Source organism: Sus scrofa, chromosome 9 (genome assembly GCF_054392235.1).
Source record: "Sus scrofa isolate SSC_HxYL_T2T_F1_AM1 chromosome 9, Sscrofa_HxYL_maternal_Yorkshire_Landrace_v2.0, whole genome shotgun sequence".
NCBI lineage: Eukaryota > Metazoa > Chordata > Mammalia > Artiodactyla > Suidae > Sus > Sus scrofa.
In genome coordinates, this window is record NC_139391.1 from 111,876,155 (window position 1) to 111,902,764 (window position 26,610).

At 36.3% G+C, this 26,610-nt stretch overlaps 1 protein-coding gene across 4 annotated transcripts in view; it reads right to left on the reverse strand.

Moving 5' to 3' along the window:
• Positions 1–26,610, reverse strand: part of COG5 (component of oligomeric golgi complex 5) — a 277,016-nt gene that overhangs the window by 74,287 nt on the left and 176,119 nt on the right. For all 4 annotated transcript variants that reach the window (XR_014816125.1, XR_014816126.1, XM_021102595.2 and 1 more), the window contains exon 12: positions 3,628–3,832. Coding sequence is in view for 2 of the 4 variants with exons in the window: in XM_021102595.2 (XP_020958254.2) it covers positions 3,628–3,832 (205 nt within the window). In the remaining 2 variants the exon portion in view is untranslated. The remainder of the gene's footprint in view (positions 1–3,627; positions 3,833–26,610) is intronic.

Genomic DNA, 26,610 nt, shown 5'->3' on the forward strand with positions numbered 1-26,610 from the left:
CTTCAGCTTTTCAACAGTATGTGACACAGTTAACCATTCCTCCTCCAACTTAAACTGACGCAACTTTTAGTTTTCCTCCTATCTCACCATTTTCCCCTGTCTTAGTCCTTTGGGCTGCCACTCCTCTGAACCATCTATAAATTTTGGAGTCCCTATCTTGGGCCAAGGTTCCCTTTTCTCTTTATATAAATCTTCCATACGGAATCTCCTCCAATCCCATGATTTTTATTTTTATTTTTTGTTTTTTCTAGGGCCACATTCGAGGCATATGAAGGTTCCCAGGCTAGGGGTCTAATCAGAGCTGTAGCCTCCAGCCTACGCCAGAGTCACAGCAACATGGGGTCTGAGCCGCAAATACGACCTACACCACAGCTCACGGCAACACTGGATCCTTAACCCACTGAGCAAGGCCAGAGATTGAACCCGCAACCTCATGGTTCCTAGTCAGATTCATTAACCACTGAGCCACAATGGGAACTCCCAATCCCATGATTTTTAAAGCTCTGCATAGTGATGACTCTCAAATATGTATTTCCAACTGTGACTCACATTCAACTACCTTTTCAACAACTCTATTACAGCTCTATGGCATCTTTAATTCAACGGTTTCAAAAGAAAAAACTTAATTCAATACTACTTGATGAAAGAAACAATGTCTTCCAGCCATTAGTCTTCTCCCAACAGGTCCAAGCATATCCTTGATTCATTGTGTCCTCTCAAATCCAATCTACCAGCAAGTTCTACTGGCTTGCCCTCTAAATTATATCGTGACTGTGAACAGTTATTGCCATCTCATCCATTCATCCTACTTCAAGCCATTATCATTTCTTATATGGATAAACAAAACAGATTCCATTTTCCACTTCTCTTCCCCTGTGGTAACCCTGACCTTTAGTAGTCCACACAGAAGCCAGAGTGCTCTTTTTTTTTTTTTTTTCTTTTTAGGGCTTCACCCATGGCACATGGAGGTTCTTGGGCTAGGGGTTGAATCAGAGCTGCAGCTGCCAGCCTATACCACAGCCATAGCAACGCCAGATCCAAGCCACATCTGCGAACTACACTACAGCTTATGGCAATGGCAGATCTTTGATCCACTGAGCGAGGCCAGGTATTGAATCCACACATCCTCAAGGATATTAGTCAGGTTCATTACCACTGAGCCACAAAGGGAACTCCCAGAGTGCATATTTTATTTTTGTCTTTTTAGGGCTGCACCTGCAGCATATGGAGGTTCCCAGGCTAGGGGTGGAATCAGAGCTGTAGGTGCTGGCCTACACCTCAGCCACAGCAACTCAGGATCCGATCACATCTTAGACCTATATCACAACTTACAGCAATACTGGATTGTTAACTCACTAAGCAAAGCCAGGGATCAAACCTGCGTCCTCACGGATACTAGTCAGATTCATTTCCACTGAGCCACTACAGGAACTCCCAGAGCGCTAATTTTAAACTGTTTATCTGTTCCTATCATTCCTCTGTTTAAAAGCAATGGTTCCACTGTTTTGAATAAACTCCAAAGTCATGAAGAATAAAGCTCTACATGATCCGACATTTCCCTTCTTCTCTGACCCAATTTTATACTCCTCTCTATTCCTCACTCATTGCGTTCTAGCTTTCAATTCCTCAACCTCTCCATCTTAATTTTCTCAAAGACTCTAAATTTGCTCTTCTCTCTGCCTACAAAAAACTGACTCCAAATCTTCCACGTTTGATTTCTTCACAGCATTTAGATCTCAGGTCAAATGTTACCTTCTCATAAACATCTTCCCTGACCACCCAACATAAGGCACTCTATCAAATTATCTTGTTTTATTTTCTCTATAGCAAGAAAGGCTTACAAAAATTCAGCACGAATAATCAATGGTAAAAAAAAAAAAAAATGTTAGCCTGGTTATTTGTGCCTTAATGCCATTCAGATTCTTCTAAGGCCTTGTTCCATTCATTATCTCTTCTTTCCTGTACCTCTTATCTCTTTCTCCACTGGCTACTTCTGTCTATAAACACTCTCAACTCTCCATCGTTAAAAACAACAACAAAAAAAACTTTCCTTTGGCTCAGGTAACATGGTCAAACATATTTTCTTCCCTGCCTCACTTCTGAAAAGAATACATAAAACCTATTGCATTTGGCTCCTTATTACCCTCATTATTTTTTGGCTTCTTAGAACATGGGTCCCTCCTCTTCCCCACCAACTACTTTACTGAAGTTAGTCTCCAAAAGGTGACAACGATGTCCCACTAGTCAAAACACAGTTGCTTTTTCCTAAATTTTTTTCCCTCCACGATCAATTTACTGCCTTTCTCCCCACCCACACAAGTAACATATGCTCATTTAAAATAAAAGTAGAAAATATAAAAACTCTACCTCCTGAAGATAAAACAGTATTATCTTTTAGTATGTGTACTTCTAGACCTTTTCAGTGCAAGCAGATGAATTTAAAAATAAAACTAAGCCAGAAATAGAATGATATTATATATGCTGTTTTATATGCTTAAAAAAAACCTTAATATAATGTTAGATCTTTCTAGATCAACAGATCTGGGTTCGGTGCTCTTGTCCCCTTCTTGCATTAGTCCTCAGCTAGTCTCCATGCTTAGCATAAAAGAGTAACAGAAGAGAACCATTCCCTTCCTATCACTCTAGTCTACCCTTATGCCACTTATTTTGCAAGTCAAAACGTCTACAGCCTATATTTTACCAGTCAGAACTTCATACTACAGTGAATACAATTCAATTTGAACTATTTAGGGGGGAAAAAACTGAAAGAGAAATAGACATTAAAACAGCACAAATCTATCCAAGGTTTTTCTTACAAGGCAGGTGATAAGAATCTGCTGTTACTTGAGTTGGTCTCATCTGAATAAATATGATCCTAGTGTTCCATTTATTTATTTTTTGGCCACATCCATGGCATGTGAACGTTCCCAGGCCAGGGACTGAACCTGAGCCACTGCAGGACAACGCTGGATCCTTAACTCATGGTGCCACATTGGGAATTCCATGATCCTAATATTTAAAGAAGGTGTGCAAGCCAATCGATTGATTTGGTGCTCAGACAGAAATTTGAAAATAATACTCTTTTTCAATTTAGGAAGAAAAGCTGGCTGGTTTAAACCGAGTGAGATGGTACACTGTTTCCCAATGTGGCCCATAATTATGGCTACATATACTGTACTTCATGAATAATCCAACAGACTTTCAGGTTTAATTTTGACGGTGCTTAGTTTTCTCCCACAAGAAGATATATTTTCACTATAGTTCCTGAACACATTCCTTTTATATCACATTTATGTCACTAGTCCATCTATAATGATGCTATCTGATGTAATTACAGGTATACTGCAACAGAAGATAAATGATAATGACATGCTCATCTCTTAGCTTCTAGTCACCTTACTTGGCGTTATACTTTACAATGGATTCTAATTAGGAACCAGACTGCTCAACGAAGGATAACGTTCAACCTTCTTCAGTTAAAAGTGTTATGAAGTCTTTTAAGGTAAATAAAGAAATAAGGATTATTATGAATCCTCAGAAAGATTAGTGTTTTCCAAAATTCTAAGTTAGAGTACAAATAAAAGACAAAATCTTTAACATGCCAACAAACAAGTTAAACCAACGTACTCATACTCTGGCTTTTTTGGTATGAACACGTCTTGTGTGTCATCTTCCATGTGTTGTAAGTCAGCATAGAGGTCTGCAGTTCCAGTTGAATTAAAATTTCCTTGAATACTTAGGCTGTGTTGTTGAAGACGCTTCCATAAGTCATTATAAAGACGCAATAATTTAGGGTATTCTCCTTCAAATGCATGTTTCAAAAACATAGAAGCTGCCAAGCAAAACAATAAAATGGATTAGATAAAAGATAAAATGTGGCAAATAAAAATTTATTTTATGTATGAAGATGGTGCTACAAATAGCCTACATTATAGGACAAACTGAAGATGCATTTTAATTAGGCCTTTCAAAATAATGTTAGACTATTTACTACACTTGATATGTGGACCATACACTTAGATATTTAATTTACAAGAAAAAGAGACAAATCGATAATTACAGGTGAAGATTTTAATTCTCTCGATAACTTTTAAACAAATACATGGAAAATCAATAAGCATTAAAAAAAAAACAAAAAACCACCAACACCCAAAATTTACTGACTTTTTTTGTCTTTTTAGGGCCGCACCCACAGAATATGGAGGTTCCCAGGCTAGGGGTCCAATTGGAGCTGTAGCCGCTGGCCTACACCACAGCCACAGCAATGTGGGATCCGAGCCACATCTATGACCTACACCACAGGCTCATGGCAACGCCAGATCCTTAACCCACTGAGCAAGGCCAGGGATCAAACCTGCTTCCTCATAGATGCTAGTCAGATTCATTTCTGCTGAGCCATGAAGGGAACTCCTACTTCACTGACGTTTAAAGAGTGCTTCATCCAAAACACTAAAGTAACCATTATTTTCATGAAACTTTTACCAAAAATCAACGATTTCTGATGCCATGGAACAGCTTGAATAAATTTAAAAGATTTCAAGTCATTCAAAGCATGAAAACCAAAATAATTTTAGATTAGAAATCAGTAACAGAAAAATGTATTTGAAAATTTCTGGATAAATACCCAGAGAGGAATTGCTGAATGAGTTCAATTTCTAAATTTCTGAGGACACTCCATACTGTTTTTCAGAGTGGCTACACCAGTTTACAGTCTCACCAACAGTGCTTAAGGGTTCCCTTTTTTCTAAAACCTCATCAATATGTGCTATTTCTTGCCTTTTTTTTTTTTTTTGGTGGGGGTGGAGAGATACCCGCAGCTAGTGGAAGTTCCCATGCCCGGGATCAAACCCACACCAGAGCAGTGACCTAAGCCACAGCAGTGCCTATAATAGATCCTTAACCTACTACACCACAAGGGAACTCCCTATTTCTTGTCTTTTTGATACTAACCATTCCACCACTTGTGAGGTGATGTCTCACTGTGGTTTTGATTTGCATTTTGCTGATTATTAGTGACGTTAAGCATCTTTTCATGTACCTGTTGGCCAACTGTATACTGTCTTTGAAAAAAATGTCTACTCAGATCCTCTGCCCATTTTTTAACTGGATAGTTTGGGTTTTTGCTATTGAGTTACATGAATTCTACATACATTTTGGATATTAACCCCTTATCAGAGATACGATTTGGAAATTTTTTTCCCACTCAGTAGGCTGCCCTATTGTTCTGTTGATGACTTCCTTTGCTGTGCAGAGGCTTTTCTGTTTGCCACAGTCTCACTTATTTTTTGTTGTTGTTGTTGTCTTTGTTTTTAGAGTCAAGTCCCCCCCCCAAAAATCACAATGATATATGATTATATACCTGTTAGAATAGCTAAAATTAAAAAAATCAAATGTTGATAAAGATAGAGGAACTGAAACTCTCATATACTATTGGAGGAAAGGAAAAACTGTATGATCATTTGGCAAGAGAGTCTGGCCTTTTCTTATACTGTTAAAGATATACCTACCACATGATCAAACTATTCCTCTTCTATATGTTTATTCAACAGAATAAAAGTATATGTTCCTAAGAGTTACACAAGAACATTTAAAGCACCTTTAGCTGTAACAGCTAAAAACTGGAAACCACCAAAATGTCCATCAACAAGTGAATGCATATACAAAGCGTAGTACAGTTGCACAATGGAATACTATCTAGCAGTAAGTACACATTATAATATGAATGAATCTAAATACAATCACACTGCATGAAAGACATATAAGAATAAATAATATGTGCTATGTCATTCAATTTGTACACAGCTCTAGGGAAAGTAAACTAACACATAGTGATAAAAAGTAGGTCAGAATTTGCCTGGGGAAGGAGAAAGGAGACGGCAGGGAGAGGAATTACAAAGGAGTACATGGAGAGTTTTGTAGGTGATAAATATATTCACTGGTCTTTTTTTTTTTTTTTTTTTTTTTGTCTTTTTTTTAAATTTTTTTTTTTTTGCCTTTTCTAGGGCCACTCCTGCGGCATATGGCGGTTCCCAGGCTAGGGGTTCAATTGGAGCTGTAGCCGCAGGCCTACGCCAGAGCCACAGCAATGCAGGATCCAAGCCGCGTCTGCAACCTACACCACAGCTCAAGGCAATGCCAGATCCTTAACCCACTGAGTAAAGCCAGGGATCGAACCCGCAACCTCATGGTTCCTAGTCAGATTCGTTAACCACTGTGCCATGACCGGAACTCCTGTTCACTGGTCTTGATTGTTGTGATGCTTTCGTGGTTGTGCATATATGTCAAAACTTACCAAACTGTTCACTTTAATTATATTCAGTTTATTGTACACCAAGTATACTGTAGTAAAACTCAAAAAACAAAACAAAAAACCCCAAAACAAAACAAAAAAAAAAACCAACAAAACTCAGGACTTCTTTGAAATCCCTATTCTCTGATGAAGAAGCAATTCACCATGCTCCTGAGTTTCCCCACATTCTTGCAGGGTATGGCAGTAGTGCAAGCCCCTGGTTGCCTTTTTTTTTTTCCTGGTTGCTCTAATTATACAGTCTGTTTATTGGGTTTGCATTAGTAGTAAGCAACCCTGAAAGATGAGGTAACTTTGCCCTGCTCACAAAGAGCTTATTGCTTAAGACAAAAGTGGTAAATTTTCCAAGCTTTAAGGTTCTCATCCATGACGCAAACTCAGAGCATACCAGTCATTCACTTGGACTCAAAATGACCTGGAGGCATGAGAACTGTACAAACAACTACGCCAACACTCATGCAGCTTGTTGTGCTGTGAGTAAGAAAATCCTTCTGCTCTGACCCAGGAGTTTCATGTCTTTTGACAATATTGAGAAAACTTTGGCAGGCTAGTCTTTTTAAGTAGGGCAGAATCTCAGATCCTTTACAGTTCTCAACTCCTCTAATCTAAATGATATTCTATTAACAATCTGTTCTTTGCCTTCTTTGCATTTACCGTAATTTCTAATTTCATTTGCTTAAAATATGTTTCCCCAACTTGACTATAAACTCTATGAAGACAAGGACAATACTTGATTTCTTCAATGCATATTTGGTACTTAGCACATTGCCTGAAACAAGCAAATATTTAATGATAGAGTAGAGCAAATCACAGCTGAGGGTTTCAGATAGTCAAACTTCATTATCTTAGTAAATGTGAGTGATTAATCAATTCTAAGTTACTTAAGTCAAATATACTTAAAGCTTACAAATAAATATTGTGTGTTAAATCTTTTTCTTTTTTTTTTCTTTTTTTATCTTTCATCTTTTATCCTTTTAGGGCCACACCCATGGCAAACGGAGGTTCCCAGGCTAGGGGTCTAATTGGAGCTGTAGCTGCCGGCCTACACCACAGCCACAGCAAAGCCAGATACGAGCTGTGTCTGCAACCTACACCACAGCTCAAGGCACCGCCAGATCCTTAACCCACTGAGCGAGGCCAGGGATCCAACCCGCAACCTCATGGTTCCTAGTCAGATTCATTTCCGAAGCTCCACGATAGAACTCTGTGTGTATTAAATCTTGAAGTTAAATTTTTATAAGTATTTATCAAATGTTCACATTAATTACCTATAAACTTGATTATAATCAATCATTTGATAAATGTCTACGGAACACATATGGCACATCTTAATAATCTAAAAAATAATTTCTAGATAGAAAATGACAGGTTACTAATCACATTATTTAGTAATTCGTTACTCAGATTATACCCTTGTAAGAGCAACAGTTCTTTTTGAGCAGTAACTACTGATTCCAATACAGACACTAACAGGGAAATGAAATTCATCTTTATTCCAGTACCTTGTTTTACAAAGATTTCTTCATAGTAATGAACACTGTAAGAAGTTACTCATTAATCTGTGTTGACTGTCTATGTTCCTCCTTTAAAATGCAAATTTAATGAGAACATGGATATTATTTGACTTGTCTTTTTATTTCCTTTACCTAAATACCAGGAATTGAATTATTGAATGAACAAACAAAATGAAAAAAGAATGAAGAAAAGTCTAGATATGGAATACATTATTTTCCTAGATTCTAATAGCCTAGGCTTAATTGCCTTACTACTCCCAGACCCCCTGGTTCAAAGGCTTTAGAGGATGGTCCTAATAGTTGCTCTATCTCACAGCTCCTGCCTTAGTCTTGAGTAGTTACACTAAATCCAGTCTGTATCTATGCTTCTGCTACTCCATCTCCCAGTGGAGTGGCTGAAATACCTCATCTGTAGGCCACTGACTAGGGTCTGGACCAACAATGGGCATTACTCCTTAGAACTCCCACCTACCTTCAGACAACAAAATTCTGGTCAGTATGAAATCTGGAATGTAGATTTATCCACTCAACACATATTTACTTATCATTTATTACATGACAAGTACTGTTGTAAATGGTGCATATATAGTAGTGAACACAACAAGCAAAGATCCTACCCCTAAGGAGCTTATATTCTAGTGAAGGAGAAAGACAATACACAAGTCAGTGTATAACATAATGCCAGGCAGTGTTAGGTGCTTTGAAGAATAGTAAGGCAAGGTTAGAGAACAAATAGTGAGTGACATTTTATTTATTGCAGACAGGGAGGACCTCTCTGAGTGTAGCATGGCTGTGACCTACCTGGATATATGGGAAAAGAAGGATTCAGATGGAAGAAACAGCAAATGCAAAGGATTATCCCAACAGAGACCACTGCTCTTGTTTTAACAACTTGCCAAGTTTTTTAGATACCTTGGCCTCAGAGAATCAGCCACTATAGCCAGGTTGAGTCCTTCCTTTTTTTACAGTAATTACTACTCATTTCTAGTTGACCTCTTTCCTAACTGGTTCAATTCCCAATAAAAACTGTTAGCCTTGCACTTAATCACCTAGCTCTATGAAAGCAAAGGACTTCAGTAATATACTGGGTTTGGTATGTTTTGGAAACTGTTTGGTTTCATAATTGCATTAGGTATCCAATGGTTTGTAATAAATTGCCACAAATGTAGCTGCTTATTTTTAAAAACACATTTATTATTTCAGTTTCTATGGGTCAGACTTTCTAGGCCCCCTGCTTCAGCATCTCTCTCAAGCAGTCTGACAAATGCCTACTTTTCAAATACTCATATACTATAGACTTTTTTTACTCCTTCTTAGTCAAGTTTCATATAAAAATTGTTTAAAGTATTTTATTTATTTATTTGTTTTTATTTTTGTTGTTATTGTTGTTGCTATTTCTTGGGCCGCTCCCGCGGCATATGGCGGTTCCCAGGCTAGGGGTTGAATCGGAGCTGTAGCCACCGGCCTACGCCAGAGCCACAGCAACGCGGGATCCGAGCCGCGTCTGCAACCTACACCACAGCTCACGGCAACGCCGGATCGTTAACCCACTGAGCAAGGGCAGGGACCGAACCCGCAACCTCATGGTTCCTAGTCGGATTCGTTAACCACTGCGCCACGACGGGAACTCCTGTTTAAAGTATTTTTGAAAAAAAATAGCCTCAATACACCATAAAAGTAGTTCAGAAGTACAGAATAAAATATGATTAATACGTTTTCCCATTAGTAATAAAAAGAACTCCTTCTAAGTTCCAGAAATCTATGGTCCAAGACATATAGTAAAAGCAAATCAATGTTTATATGAACTAAAACTAATTGTAAATATATTTTATTGAGGATTAACATCTTTTGATTTAATTCTAAAATTATGAATTAATAATGCTAAATCAGAATAGAAAACAGACCTTTTAAAACCTCCGAGAAACCCCATTTAAGATGAAAAGACAGTAAAAGGCAAGTTTTAAATGGAAAATCTGATCAAAGACTAAAACATTAAGCTTTGAATGGAGAATTTGACTTTAAAAAAACCCAAAATCTAAGATTAGCCACATGTACAAATTATATATATACACATAATCATATAAATTATATAAATATGTATATTTAAATATATACATACAATATTTGTATACAAATATGTATATTTATAAATACGTATATTTTAAAACACACATATTTACATGTATCATATATTCATAATTGTATTTTATACATAAAATATATTTTATACACAAAAATATATAAAAATATTTATAAATGTGTATTTATAAGTATATATTTATATATATAAAAATAGGATGGAATAACTGTCTGAAAATATCTGGCTATGGTTCCTACAAGGTTTCTTAGGTTTTGTTTTGGTTTGGTTTTGTTCACAAGAGCAGCAACAGAAAGTTATGGAATCCAGTACCAACTGAGTATGCATCTATACCACAACCTTCCCTTTTAGGAGGAATATAAAATCTATAGACATTCTCCTCCAGACTCTTCACTAGTTAACCCTGAATCCATTTATGATATGAAGATGGCCCTCCTCATTATTTCTTAATAAAAAATAAAGGTCACAATAAAAATAAAGGTCGCCTTCAACTTCTTACCCTCTATTCCCCTATAATAGTTCTAGTTTTCAGCCTTCTTCACAGGAACAGGTATCCATTCTACATACGATCAATTTTTCAACTTCCATGCTTAATTTAATCTCATTTCACCTCCTCCAAGACTATTATTCTCTTCTGTATTTTTAGCTTCCCATCAATTAAAAAGAAAAGATTGACCATGCTCTCATCACATAAAAAACCGAAAGTACAAATAACATGGCAAATGCTTCCCCTTGACCCTCTAACAGTTGACTTGTCCTCACTGTCCTGTCCTTCCCTGTATTAGTCATCTACACACATTTCCTTCTCTTCTCCAGGCTGCAACTGACTTCCAACTGCCAGAATGCTGCTGAAACTCTTTTGATAAAAGTTACAGTCCCATTCTGACTGCCAAAACCTGTGGGTGTCTGTCTGATCTCCTCTCACTGGATCTCTGCTGATCACTCACTCCTCTGTGAATCTCACCATAATCCTGTTCTCTCCTGGGTTTTCTACTCTTCTGATCTGTTTTTCTTGTTCTTCTTTGCTGACTTCTTTCTCCTGTCTTAAATATTTCCCTTGAGATTTTGAAAAAACTGTTATGTTAGATTTTAAACATATAATAGGAAGAGAACCTCTCCCTATCCATCACTTATCAACTCAATCTTATTTTATCTATATCTCTAGCCAATCCTCTTCCACTAATGCCAGTTACTTTGGAACCAATTTTAAACATCATATCATTTCACTGATAAATATTTCAGCATGTATCTCTGATAGTAAAGACTATAAAAAAATAACCATAGTTCTTCTTTTATCACACTTCAAAAAATTACCCGTGATCATATTTACATGACTGACTTGTGACCTTTTTATGGTTTGTTTGATTTAGGACCCATAAATAGTCCCTATATTATAAGAAGTTGATATATCATCAAGCCTCATCATATATAATTCCTCTTTTTAAATTCCTTTTAATTCTTTACTTAAGAAACTGGGTCATATATCCTACAGAGCAGTCTGGATTTTGCAGATCACACTCTCTGATCCCCAAACTTCCTGTGAATAATCAGCTGGATCTTAAACAGTACATTTCAAGCTTGGCTGCACAAACAACTTTGGAAGCTTTAAAATATCCTGATGCTTGGGCCTCACCCTCAGAAACTTTAATGTAACTGGAGCCTAGGCTTTGAAATTTTTAAACACTCTGCAAGTGATTCTAATGTGCAACCAAGTTTAAAATCACTGCAACTGATAAGAGATTCCTTCTGATTCCAGGGTCTATAATTTCTGATAAGACTACTACATACGTAGCATCTGAATTTGTGTATTATCTGCCTTTTTATATTAGCTGTCCATTAATAGTCATTGCCCAGATCTACTAGAAGATTCCAAAATGAATATACTGTAACATTCTTTGCATACTTATTACAGATAATATTTTTATAAGTAAAAAATGCTATTATTTGGCTTCTCTGACATAGCATTTGTATAAGAAAAGCAGGAAAAATGCTTAATTTTTCCCCCTTTATCTACCACTTTTCAAAGTAAGGAGTAGGTTACCATGGTTTCACCAAGGATAACCAAAGAGTATTTTTTTTTTTGTATCATTATGAACTCATGGATTTAGACATACTGGATGAATTTCAATCATTTGTGACTGTTATGCTTCTGGATGCTAAATTTATTCCTTCTGGTAGATATATCTATTCAAATTGCTTCCTGAGTCATTAACTCAATCTTAATAGTCTTGGTCTTCATATCTTCTGTGCTTTCTAGTGTATGATGTTACAAAATTATCCTGCATATATCCTGCCCCAAACCCCAAACCAGCCATTTCTTCAAGGAACTGTGATTTCTTTTAATGGGAAATCAAGTTTTAAAACCATGACATCAGAGAATTCCCGTGGTGGAGCAGTGGTAACGAACCCAACTAGTATCCGTGAGCACAGGGGTTTGCTTCCTGGCCTCATTCAGTGGATTAAGGATCTGGCATTGCCGTGAGCTGTGGTGTAGGTTGCAGATGCAGCTTGGATCTAGTGTTATTGTGGCTGTGGAGCAGGCCAGCGGCTAAAGCTCCAATTCGACCCCTACCCTTGGAACTTTATGTGCCGAGGGTGTGACACTACAAAGACAAAAAAAATAAAAATAAAAAATAAAACCATAACATTAGTGTTAGAGGGGTTCAGTACTAATGAAATGGTCATTATTTCTAGGCTTTTTTGATGAGCAAGGCTCTGAAATGAATGCAAATAAAATTATATATTTTTAAAGAAAAATACGTTGTCAATCATACCCATTTTAATATCTTGTTTCACCTATGCTGAAAATCCAGATTCACTATAACAAAAACATAATTATTTACACCACAACACACAAACAACATTCTAACAATAACACTACTATAAAGAATACAATTATTGAAAAGAGTTAATGTATTTTGGGGAAAGCTTTTGTTACCCTGTAAGTATATTTCAGTAGGGCTATGAAGACATATTACTGTGTTTAACAACAAAATGGTCATAAAATAGATAAACAACCTACCTACTACTCTATATCACAGGGAACTAGATTCAATATCTTTTAATAACCTATAATGGAAAAGAATTAAAATATGCATATATATTACGTATATAGCTGAATATACGTAACTGAATCACTGTGCTGTAACCTGAAAACTAACACAATATTTTAAATTAACCATATTCCAATTTTAAAGAATAGTTTTAAAAAAGGTAGTCAAATGAGTAAAGTAAAAAATCAAATGAAAGAGTGCCTCTGTGTAGTTGTGCTTCCAACTGGACATATATTTGCATTAAGATTTCCATTCTTTTGATTTTCAGTAATTTCTTCTTTTTTTTCGCTTATTTTTCTTTGGGTTTTTAGAGCTGAACCTGTGGCATATGGAAATTCCCAAGCTAGGGGTCAAATTGGAGCTGCAGCTGCTAGGCTATGCCACAGTCACAGCAACGTGGGATCTGAGCAGTGCCTGCAACCTACACCACGGTTCGAGACAATGCCAGATCCTTAACCCACTGAGCAATGATCGGACCTGCATCCTCATAGAGACTAGTTGGGTTCGTTACCATTAGGCCACAGTGGGAACTCCAGTAATTTCATCTTTCATTTTAATTTTGTTTTACAACTATATAAGCTATTTATTTAACTTCAAAGTTAAATTTCCACAAAAAAGTATATTCAAAGAAGTCTAGCTTTTATCTCTGGATTCTCCAATGCATTCTTCACAAGCTCCCTCCCACACTACTGGTAAACATTTTTTTTTCCTGGATTTTCTGGTTTATCCTTATACTATTTAAAAATATGAGCAAGAACATGTATTTACTTACATCTCATTTTATTTTTTTTGAGTTTTTAGGGCCACACTTGAGGCACATGGAGGTTCCCATGCTAGGGGTCGAATCAGAGCTGTAGCCACTAGCCTACACCACAGTCACAGCAAAGCAGGATCTGAGCAGAGTCTGCGACTTACAACACAGCTCATGCCAGGGACTGAACCTGTATCCTCATGGATACTAGTCAGACTCATTCCTGCTGAGCCACAACAGGAACTCCTCTTACACCTCATTTTTTAAGAACTTACACAATATAATTTGGAGATTGCTCCATGGCAGTATATAAAAATATTCCTCATTTCTTTTTTTATTTCTTATTCCTTTGTATAGCTGCATGGCATTCCATTCTATGGATGCACCGTCCATTCTATGGATGCATCACCATTTGTTTAACTAATCTTCTACTTATGAACATTTGTGCTGTTTCCAGTTTTTTCCACATAATGATGCTATGAACAGCCAACTGGGCATATTCCCAAAATATGCCTCTTGATATTTTTGCTAGTGCATTTATGGAAGACATTCTTAGAAGTAGAACAGCAGAGTAAAAAACAACTGCTTGTATAATTTTGTTAGATACTTGTATATTTCATTAATTTTCTTAGAAATTAAAGTTGGTATGCTAATTAACAATGTGTAAAATTTTTTTTACTGTAAAAAAAAATGTGTGAGAGTGATTATGTCCCCCCACCATAGGCTTGACAACAGAGTGTTATCAAACTTTTTTGACTTTTTGCTAACTTGATGAGAAATGGAGTTTCTGTGCACTTTTATTTTGCATTTCTCTGAGTGACACGGAGCATCTTTTTCGAGCACTTAAGAGATACCCACAATTTTTTTCTGTACTGTTGTTTTTCTTATTTTAGAAGCTTTATGAATATCAAGGACACTAACTCCTTTGCTTTGATGTAAGTTGTATTTTTCTAGTTTGTTGTATTTTTATTTTACTTAAAGGTGTTTTTCCTCCATGTAAATTTTTAAGTATAATCAATTATCAATCTTTTCATCATTGTTTCTGTATACTAAATCAGACAAGTTTTCCCTATTCCTAGCTTGTTCACTTATATTTCTTGTAGCACCTGAATGGCTTTGTATTTTACATGTAATTCTTTGATCCACTTGGAATTTACCCTACTATATGAAGCAAAGAGAAGATTTTTTTTCTCTGAGCTCTTTATTCATTTTCATAACTACTGGAACTCTTCAACTCTGATCAGTTTAATCATTTCCATAACTACTGGATCACATTTATCCACTCAACAAATCTTCATGGAAGATTTAATTAAATATCTTCATCTCCTATTTGCTTTCTTTTACCTCAAAGAAACTGCTTCCTACTTTATAAGTGATGATATAAAATGCTCAGGGCAAAAAAATAAAATAAAGGCATAAGGGCAAAACAAAAATTATGTGACTATTCTTTATCCTATAATAATAATCCTAATACTTTTACACCATGCTTGCACATACCTGTTTATTATATATGTACTGTTTGTTTCCTAAAAGTGCTTCATATTTTAGGGTCTCGTTTATCTTATAAATGTTTACTTTTTAAATGAGTATTTTTATCTTACAGGTTGTTTTTTCTTCAGATTTCCTCCTAATTCTTAAAGCCTTTAATACTAATTTAACATTTTAGAGATCCATTTCAATAGGTTGTCTACTGTACTGAGCACTGTCCTATGTGACTGGAATATAATGTGGAACAGAGGTACACAGAGAAGCTTTCTCTAGAGCCCAGTGGGAGAAACAGACAAGGAAGTGAGCTATTACAATGCAGAGGGGTGAGTACTAAAATTGGGAACATGTGAGAGCTTTGTGGGAGCAGAAAGAGGATGTCATACCCATATTTGTGTGTGTGTGTGGGGGAGGGACGAGTTGAGGAACACTCTGTTTCTAAACTGAGACTGGAAAGATGAGAGTGAGTTATCCATATGAGAAAGAGAATAGAAATGTGTGTTTCAGGTATTTGTAAACACTGAAAAAAGAAAGAGGGTAATTCATTCAAGAACTAAAGCTCAAGTACAGAGATAAAGAAATTTACAAAGGAGAAAAAATGAGTGCTAAAGAGATAGGAAAGGACCAGAGTGTCAGGTTGGGGCTGTATCTTGAGAGTAACAGGAAAAGAATGGAGGCAGACCCTTGCTCCCATTGCGACAACGAAAGAGGGCAGATCTATTTTCAAAAATTCAAGCTTGGCCCACACAGTGAACCTCTGCTGGAAAAGTGGGAAACTGGCAAAACTTTTTAGTTCGTGGGGCTGGAGTGAATATTTTGAAACAATTATTTTCAACCCATGCATCCTATGGAAGATTTACTTAATTATGCAGTTGCAAGGAAAGCTGGGAACCAGGTCTAGAGCCTCAAAGTGCAGAGGTAAAACATCCTTCATATTTGTTGTGAACATATTCTCAGGAAACAAGACCACCTGGGGTGGGGAGAGAACATGCTACAAACAGAAGCAGGTGTTCCTTCTAGGAAGACAGTCACCAGATTCTGCAGCTTCATGTGGTGAGAGGCGAAAGAGCCTGTCTGGAAATCTCTGGATGACAGTTAGGTCAACCACAATTATTTCAAGGCAGAGGAGAAAAAGACCCTCCAACTTCGCAATTAAAAGCTTACGAGAAGAGTGCCTAAGAAAAAGAGAGAACTAGAGATAGACAAAGTTTTAATAAATTGGAGCAACTCCAAACCAACTCAAATTGACATGGTTAGCCAAAGGGAGAGAAAAGAATCCAGCAAAATACTTCATAATATGCAAATAAAACCCTATGAATCAGTAAGACTGACAATTCTATAGAAAATGAACAGATTCTGTAAAAGAGCATATGCAAATGGCCAAAGAATATATGAAAAAAATGAATAATATCATTAATCACAAAGGAAATAAAAATTAAATCCACAATGTGATTTAACTAAACATCCATCAGAAAGGCTAAAACAAAAACCAGAAAGTCCAAGTGCTGCAAGGACAAGGAAAAACTGGGACTCATACTGTCAATGGGAGTTTAAAATGGTATAGCAATGCTGGAAAACTTTTTGGCAATGTCTACCAAAACTAAATACATGCATACTCACCTACCATATTCATGTCCTACAGCTACTGAAACAAGTTACTACAAACTTGGTGGCTTAAAACAATGTAAGTGTATTGTCTTGCACTTCTGGAGGTCAGAGGTACAAACTTGGTTTAGTGAAACCACAATTAAGGTGTCATGAGAGTTGCCTTCCTTCTGGAGGTTCTAGGAGGTTTTTTACTTGACTTTTCCACTTGCCTCCATTCCTTGGCTTGTGGTCCCCTTCCAGCAATTGCATCCTTTCGATCTCTACTTCCACGGTAACATCTCCTCTCCGACTTTCACCTCCCTTGCACCCCTCTAAGGACCTTTATGACTACATGGGCCCACCCAGAAGATTCAGGATAATCTCTTCACATCAAGATTGTTCAATCACATCTGCAAAATCCTTTCTGCCATGTAAGGTAACACAAGCAAATTTCTGGGAGAGCTATTATTCTGTCTATCACAACTACCTATTTTCCATTTCTGGGTTTATTCCCAAGAAAAAAGGACACAATTGCCAAGCATCATTACTTAAAATAGCTCAAAATGGGAAACCACCTCAACACTCATCTATAATGTGGTGGATAAATATATTCTAACACATTCACAGAATGGATTATTTTATAATGCCGAGAATGACTTACAAGTACATGCAGCAATCTCTAAGACTCTTAGAAACATGTAGAGCAAGAGATTTGGACAACAAACACAAGAGTAAAACTGGATGGTTTTATCTATATAAAATAACAGTAATTTTATTTTATTTATTTATTTATTGCTATTTTAGGGCCATACCTGCGGCATATGGAGTTTCTCAGCTAGGGGTCAAATCGGAGCTATAGCCACCAGCCTACGTCACAGCCACAGCAATGCAGGATCCGAGCTGCATCTGTGACCTACACCACAGCTGACCACAATGCCGGATCCTTAGCTCACTGAGCAAGGCTAGGGATTGAACCCACGTCCTCATGGATCCTAGTCAGATTCCGTAACTGCTGAGCCATGAAGGGAACTCCAAACTAACCGTAATTAAAATAAAAAAATCCATACCATCAGAAATTTGTGGTTTCGGAGTTCCCGTCATGGCGCAGTGGTTAACAAATCCGACTAGGAACCATGAAGTTGCGAGTTCGGTCCCTGCCCTTGCTCAGTGGGTTAATGATCCGGTGTTGCCGTGAGCTGTGGTGTAGGTTGCAGACGTGGCTCGGATCATGCGTTGCTGTGGCTCTGGCGTAGGCCTGTGGCTACAGCTCCGATTAGACCCGTAGCCTGGGAACCGCCATATGCCGCGGGAGCAGCCCAAGAAATAGCAAAAAGACCAAAAAAAAAAAAAAAAAAAAATTTGTGGTTACTCTTGTTAGGAGAATAGCAGGCAGGAACTAGAAGGCAGCCTAAGGGGGGCTTCTGGATGTAGGTAACATTCTGTTTCTGGATCTTGATTTTGTATTGAGATGTGGAAAATTCACTCAGGTATCTAAGTATGATACTCATACTTTTTTAAATGAGTACAGTTGACCCTTGAACAATATGGGTTTGAACTGAATGCATCCACTTATACGTGGGTTTTTTACAGTACTACTACACAGTCTGCAGTTAGGTGAATTCACAGATGCAGAATCACAAATCTGGAGGGCCAACAACAGCAACATGTGGATTTCTTGCTGCACAGAAGGTGCTCTGAGACACCACATTGTTCAAGGATCCCATGCATTTTACTCTAATGATGATTTTTTAAAAGAGCAATGAGAAATCAATGAAAGTTAGATTCAACTGATTTACAATATTTTATTAGTATGTACAACATAAATTTTTTTTGTTGTGCCCACAGCACACAGAAGTCCCCAGGCTGGGGATCAAACCTGCGCCACAGCAGTGACTAACCCAGATCCTTAACTGCTAAGTCACCAGGGAACTCCCTACAACATAATTTTCTCAATGCAGTATTTTATCAGAGAATTACATGATCAAATTTGTCCTGCCAAAGAAAGTTTTTAAAAACTTGCTTTATGATTAGATTTTCTTTCCTTCAGGTTATATAAACTTTGAGTACTTTCATAAAATACTCTTCTTAAGTTTTCAAATTCTCTTTTTGAGCAAGCTACACGTTTTCTTCTTTATGTGCTATATATGGTGCATAGTATGGTTCCCTATAAACTCATTAAAACTTTGTAACGAAAGAATGCTTCAGCTGCAGGGATCAAAATGCTGAAAGGTTCTTAAAATGAGGGATGAGATACCCCAAGTATATATATTTAAGTTGTACATTAACTTTTAAGAAATGCATCACAGTAAAATCTCATTTAACATGGACACTATTCTACATTAAAAAAAGCTACATTAAATAAAGTATTAATAATTGTATAGCTTGTTTATCCCCCTACTTCTTAAGAAGGCTGAACTCCTGATTTATCAATGTATTTTTGGTTTTTTTTCTGTTTGTTTTTGCTTTTTACGGCTGCACCCACAGCATACGGAGGTTCCCAGGCTAGGGGTCCAATCAGAGCTACAGCAGCCAGCCTACGCCACAGCCACAGCAATGCAGGATCTGAGCCACATCTGCGACCTACACCACAGCTCATGGCAATGCCACATCCTTAACCCAATAAGTGAGGCCTGGGATTGAACCTGCAACCTCATGGTTCCTAGTTGGATTCATTTCTGTTGTGCCACAACAGGAACTCCAATCACTGTATTTTTTAAAAGAAAGCAATACCGAGTTTTAGCATATAGTTCAAGGCTTAAAGCTTTCTAAATCTTCAAATGTGTGTATCTCCTGTGTATTCTCTTATTCACACTTGATTTTCCAAAGCACTACAGATACATATATACCATGTTGCTCTCTTAATTGTATGAATCATCTCTTTGACTTGCTTAACAATTTTGAGAGACTAATACTGCACAAAGGGATTTAAATATTTTAAGACTTACTTGTTACCATATTTTAAGCACATTTCAAATAAGCACTGTTTTTAAGTTTTAAGCTTTTATAAAAGGACAGTGGCATTGTTTCTTCCTTGCTTCCTTCCTTCCAGTCTGCAAGCATTTAATGAAGCGTTACAGTGTGCTAGGTACTCTTTCAGACATTGAAGTGCCTGATCAATACAGTATTCCATGTCTTATAGGGAATTACATGCTAGTGGATGGAGAGAAGGGCCCTGGCATAACAAATAATACAGTGTATTAGGAAGTGATAAGAGCTATGGAGAAAAACTAAGTAAGGGAGATAAGACATTTTGGGAAAATCTTTAAATTACAAAGAAGAATTATGATGTCATTTCAGAGTTCAAAATGATGATGCATATTTTTCATGTTTTTATTGAGACTTGAAAAAAATGTATGTATCATAACCCAACAGGTTGGAGAACAAACATTATTATCTGGAAACTGCAATAGAGAAATAATAGACATAAAGTTTAGAAATTATCTTGGAAATAACTATCAGCCATAGATAATTAAAGCAGAACATTTCTTATATAAGCCATTTTGGATCTTCATGGTGACAAATTCAGGCCCCTTTTCTTTTAAATAAAGAAAATTAATTGTCAAACCCCTAGATTATATCTAGCAGAACTTCTTTTTACTAAGCATGAACATTTATAATCTGAAAGAACATGATCCTAACTAGGAAATTTTCTCTTTAGATATTTTCTGCAAAATATTACTTAGACAATCTGTTACATTGTGTATAACTTCACTTCTGCAGATGGTTGCATTTCCTTAATATTGCCTGTCTATAATTTTAAGAAGTACTACAGTACACTTCAGGGACTGTATGTGCTATATAAATGGACAGTACTTAACCAAAAAAACTTACTTTGGAGTTCTCCCAAAGGAAGTTATTACAGTAATAATGTTAGCAAAAGTAACCAACTATTCTGAATGTAAAATAGTGATGGCATTTTTTCTGTCTAAAAATACTGTGTTTTCTCTCAGTGGCTTCTTTGACTACATCAGCCAGTTAAGTTCCACAGGATTAGAAAAACATCCAGATTTGGTAATGAAAAGGTAGGGTGGAGTTCCCCAGTGGCCTAGTGGTTAAGGATTTGGCATTGTCACTGCTGTGGCTCCAGTTCAGTCCCTGGTCTGGGAACTTCCTCCATATGCTGCAGGTGCAGCCAAAAAGAAAAAAGATATGGAAAAAAAGAAAAAAAAGAGAGAGAGTCATTGCTTACTTCAAAACAATTTCAGTAGAATGGAAGATAGTCAAGAGTACATCTAGTTGAGAAACTGACAGTATGAAAATGAAGATAATAAAATGTAAACTACTCTTTGAGAGTAGTTTGAGCACTGCTGAATTAAAGAGGAGGGATTGGATAGTAACGAAAGACAAACTTCCTAGTTTTGTTTTAGTTTCTATTATCAGAGGAGGAAAAATCAAAAGAAAAATGGAAATGCAAAATAAAAAAAGAGAATGATGTTGCTGAGAGATAGGGTAAACAAAGCAGGCAGGCAGTCACCTGTAAATGGGTGGCTTTGAAGCAGTTACCTTGCCTTCTAAGGCCCAAAGGGAGGAAAAAAGGCTTTACTTTGGAAAGAAGGTACAGAACACTGAGCTTCCTCATCACATTAACTGTCCTGATGACCCAGGAGATAAGGATATTACTCAAGTGAGCAGAATGGGAAAAAGAGGGCATTTGGAGAGTGCCAAGGGTTGTAATGGTTAAGGAAAATACGAATGCAGATGACCAATGCTAAGTAAATGACAGTACTATTAAACACACACATATCATATAATATTTTTAAACATCATTTTAATCACTGTCCTTAAAACTAGATGAGGGACTTCTGCTTCTTTCTAGTAAGATGGAGGAACAGGGACCAGAATTACCCTCCTATCTGAAACAACTAAAAAAACCCCCAAAGCAACAGAAAAAACATGAAATAATGTGATCCTTGAGAGATAGGAAAGAAATGAGCTGAACCCTGTAACTGCCAGCACTAGTTTCCAGGCTGAGACGGAGGAAAGAGGAAGAGACTTTTCTGCCCTTATGGTCTCCAAGACCAGGTAGAGAGAAGCAACTGGAATGCATAGGACAGCATGCCCGAGAAGAGAGAGCGGCATTAACAGAGAACTGCAAAGATCTGCAAATGGTTCTCCTTCAATATTCAACAAGACACCAACCAGCATATGTGTGTGAGGAAACTTCCAGGAGTCTGGGGGAGGTAGGGGCAGTAGTTAGAGCAAAAAGATTAGAGAGACTATACCTATTCTTCACACAAGAATGGAAAAGAGTGTCTGTTCCTGAAAGAGTCCAACAAAAAAACCCTCATAATTCACAAACTATTTGGTTGAGTAATAAGAGTCTAGCCTCAGTAGTGGGAAATAATTAGCTCTAGAATAAACACTGCTCAGTTTTTGCCAATAAATCTAAAGAGCAAGACTCTAAAGGACCAAATAATTTTTTAGTAACTTTACAATATCTGAGAATAAGAACATTTATAGGAAGACAAAAGTATCTAGTACCAAACAAGGTAAAATTCATGTCTGATACTCAATCAAAAATTATTAGACATGCAAAGAGTGGAAAAAAAGTAATGATGAGAAGAAAACTCATCAACCAGACCCCAAACTGACACAGAGGACTGAATGAGAGAAGGGTATTTCCATTCCAGTCCCACTTCCTAGGGTTAAACTCTCTCAGTATTTGTGTGATCCATTGAGATGAACTTTATCTTATAGAATTTCTAGTAAAAAATGGGCTAAATCAACCAGTGATAAACACTATTGGAAGATGTAATGGTACATACAAAGTCTGAAAAATTTCAAGTATGCTATGGGTTTTTTTTGTACATTCCTGTCATGTTGAGGCAAGAAATATGCAAAATGCAAATTAAAGAAAGGAAATAAAATATGGTCTAGAATAACTCCAAGGTGTCTATAAAGTCTTTAAAGTGATAAAGTAAATTTTTTTTTTTTTTTTTTTGTCTTTTTGCCATTTCTTGGGCCGCTCCTGCAGCATATGGAGGTTCCCGGGCTAGGGGTCGAATCGGAGCTGTAGCTGCCAGCCTACGCCAGAGCCACAGCAACGCAGGATCTGAGCCGCGTCTGCGACCTACACCACAGCTCACGGCAACGCCAGAACCTTGACCCACTGAGCAAGGGCAGGGATCAAACCCGCAACCTCATGGTTCCTAGTCGGATTCGTTAACCACTGCGCCACGACGGGAACTCCGATAAAGTAAATTTTTAATGAAAACCTGAAAACAGAAACACTGAAACAACTATAAACAGCCTTTGCATTTGCTTTCTTTTATTCTATAAAGTGAAGCATTGATAAATTTTATAATTATGCTTATCTATTTTGTAGGTAAATTTACATCTTTGTATTTTCTTACTGAATGTATTCCATTAAACATAAGCAGCACACAGTGTGAAAGTTAAACACTAAAAAAATTTCATGGTTATAATTATTTTCATAAAAAAACATTACTTTTAAACATAGAGCAAGAAACTATTGAAAGGGTATATTTACATAATAATATAGTTGAATATCTGAAAAACTATCTCCTAAACAGATTCATAAATTGTAAATTTCAAATAAACATGTTGATTTAGTTGGAAAACTGTTAACTTGAGTCAAAGGTGTGTGTGTGTGTTTATTTCACTATTCTTTTAATTTTTCTGTACGTGTGGGGAAATAATAACCTGACTGTGGTATATAAAACTCAGGGATTTGTAACATAAACATTTATATTAAGAAAGAAAAGTTTAAATAAATAATCTGAACTTATTTAGCCTTAATAAACAAGAAAGTGAGCAAAACAAACTCAAAGCAAAGAGAAAAAATAAATAATACTTAAAATAAAAAACAGAAAAATCAATGAAATCAAATGTTGATTTCTGAGATGAATGAAATTAATAAACTTTTAGTTAAAATAGAAAAAAGAGAAGAAAGAAACTAATAACATCAGGAATAAGAAAAGGAATATCACATCAGATTCTATATACATTCAAAGGGTAATATGGAAGCATTGCAAGCAACTTTATGCCAAAAAATTAGGGAACTATGATGACCTGGAAAAATTCTTTGAAAGACAAACTTTCAACACTCACTCAAGAAGAAATAAATGGAGTAATCCTATATCTATGAAAAAAGTTGACTTTGTAGTTAAAACTTCCTATAAAGAAAATTCCAGTCCTAGATGACTTCTTTGGTGAATTCTACGTAGGGAAAAAATAAATACCAATTCTATTCAAACTGCTTGAGAAAACTGAGAAGGAGAAAATAATTCCTAATTTATTATCTGAGGTTAGCATTACCCTTATTCCAAACTGGAAAAGGCATTACAAGAAACAACAACAGAAAAAACCCCTAAGGATTAATATCTTGTAAACATAGAATCAAAAATCTTAAACTTTTTGAAGCAATTTGAATCCAAAAATATAAAAAGGATAACAATGCATCATGACCATGTGATATTTATCCAAGAATGCAAGATTAGTTCAATAGTGAAAAAAAATCAATGTAATTCATAATATTAACAGACTAAAATAATTAAAATCATTTGATCATCTAAATGATTGCAGATAATCAATGGAAAAAATCAACAACAGTTCAAAATAAAAACTGTCAAAAAATTAGAATTAGAAGAGAACATCCTCAATTTGATTGAGGGCATCACTGAAAAACCTACAGTTAAGATCTTATTAAAGTTAACTGAACACTTTCTAAGATTGTGAACAAAGCAAAAACCACTTCAATTCTACACTATACTGGAAGTGTTAGTCAGTGTAGGAAGACGACAAAAAAAGAAAGCCAGATTTCAGGAGTTCCCGTCATCGCTCTGCCAAAACAAATCTGACGGGTATCCATGAGGATGCAGGTTTGACCCCTGGCCTTGCCTTGCTCTGTGGGTTTAGTTTCCGGCATTGCCATCAGCTGTGGTGCAGGTCAGAGACGTGGCTCAGATCTGGCATGGCTGTGGCTGTGGGGTAGCCCAGTGGCTACAGTTCCAATTTGACCCCTAGTCTGGGAATCTCCATATGCTGTGGGAGTGGTCCTAAAAAAAGACCAAAAAAAATGAAAGAAAAGGAAAAGAAAGAAAAGGAAAAGAAGAAAAAAGCAAGCAAGCAAGCCAGATTGGAAAAGAAGTACAACTGTCTTTATTTGCAGACTATATGATCACTGATATAAAAAGTCCTTAGAAATCTCCCCGAGCTACTAGAATAAGTAGTGCAAATAAAGTCAAGGATGCGAGGACAGTACATAAAAATCAACTGTATTTTAACAATGAACAACTGTAAAGTAAAATTAAAAGAACCATTTACAACAGCATCAAAATATATGAAACTGTAATAAATTTAAGATTTGCCAGCCCCGCTCACTAAAAACTATACAGCATTGATAAGAGAAAATTAAAAGACCTAGAGTAACAGGAAGATACATCACATTTGTGGATCACAAGACTCAATGCTGTTCAGATGTGACTTCATCACAAACTGGTCAACAGATTCAATGCATTCCTAATCAAAATTCCAGGAGAAACTTTATAAGAACAATAACCTAATTCTAAAATATATACATGTGGAAATGTAAAGGGCCTAGAATAACCAAAATAATTATATATAAATAAATTAGGAGGACTTGTATGTTAATAATTAAGATGATATGATATTTATACAAACATAGATGTGCAAAAATAAAATGAAACAAGGCAGGGTCAACAATAGTCTTACACATACATAGCAACATGATTTTCAACAAAAGCTCCAGGGCAGTCAATAGGCAGAGTATAACTTTTTAGATATACATGCAAAGAAAAAACTTTGACCCTTATCTCACATCATATATGAAAATTAACTCCAAAACAAATCTAGTAAAACTTCCAAAATAAAACATAAGAGGAAATACTTATGGCCTTAAGTCAGACAAAGATTTCTTGGGTCAAAAAAAATTCTAATTATAACAGGAAAATTAATAAATTGGACTTTATCAAAATTAAAAGCTTTTGTCATTTGGAAGATAATGTTAAGAACATGAAAAGGCGAACCACAGACACAGACAATATCTGCAAAGCATACATCTGAGAAATGACCTAGAATCTGGATATTTGAAAATATTAATAATAAATATATAAAGATATCACTAAGACTCACTAAGACAAGCAATAAGCTAAAAAAATTAAATGAAACTAAAATGTTAGTGATTTTGATATTTCCTTTTTTTTTTTTTTTTTTTGGCCACCCCGCTGAATATGGAGTTCCTGGGCCAGGGATCAGATCTGAGCCTTAGTCACAATCTAAGCTGCAGCGGCAACACGGGATCTTTAACCCACTGTGCCTGGCCAGGGATTTAACCTGTGTCCCAGTGCTTCCAAGATACTTCTGATCCCACTGTGCCATGGCAGGAACTCCAGTAATTTTGACTTAACGAAAGAAGATACACAGGTGGGAAATAAAAATGTGAAAACATGGTCACCACTAGTCTTTAAGGCTAATGGAAATTACAACCACAATGAAAATCCACTAACACAAGAATGGCTAAAATTAAAATGATAATGTCATGAACTGATAAAAATGTAGAGCAAATGAAATTACCATACATTCTTGATGGGAATGAAATCCACCTTAAAAAATACTTTAGCAATTATTTAAATATATACTTATTAAATGATCAGGAAATTCTACTTTTATGTATTTACTGAGAGAATGAAGACATATGTCTACAAAAGACCTTTATGTAAATGACTGCAGTAGCTTTACATAATCACCCCAGACTGTAACAACCCAGTTATCCCTCAACTGGGGACTGGATGAACTGTATATACACCTATAAAACAAAATTTTAATCAGCAATT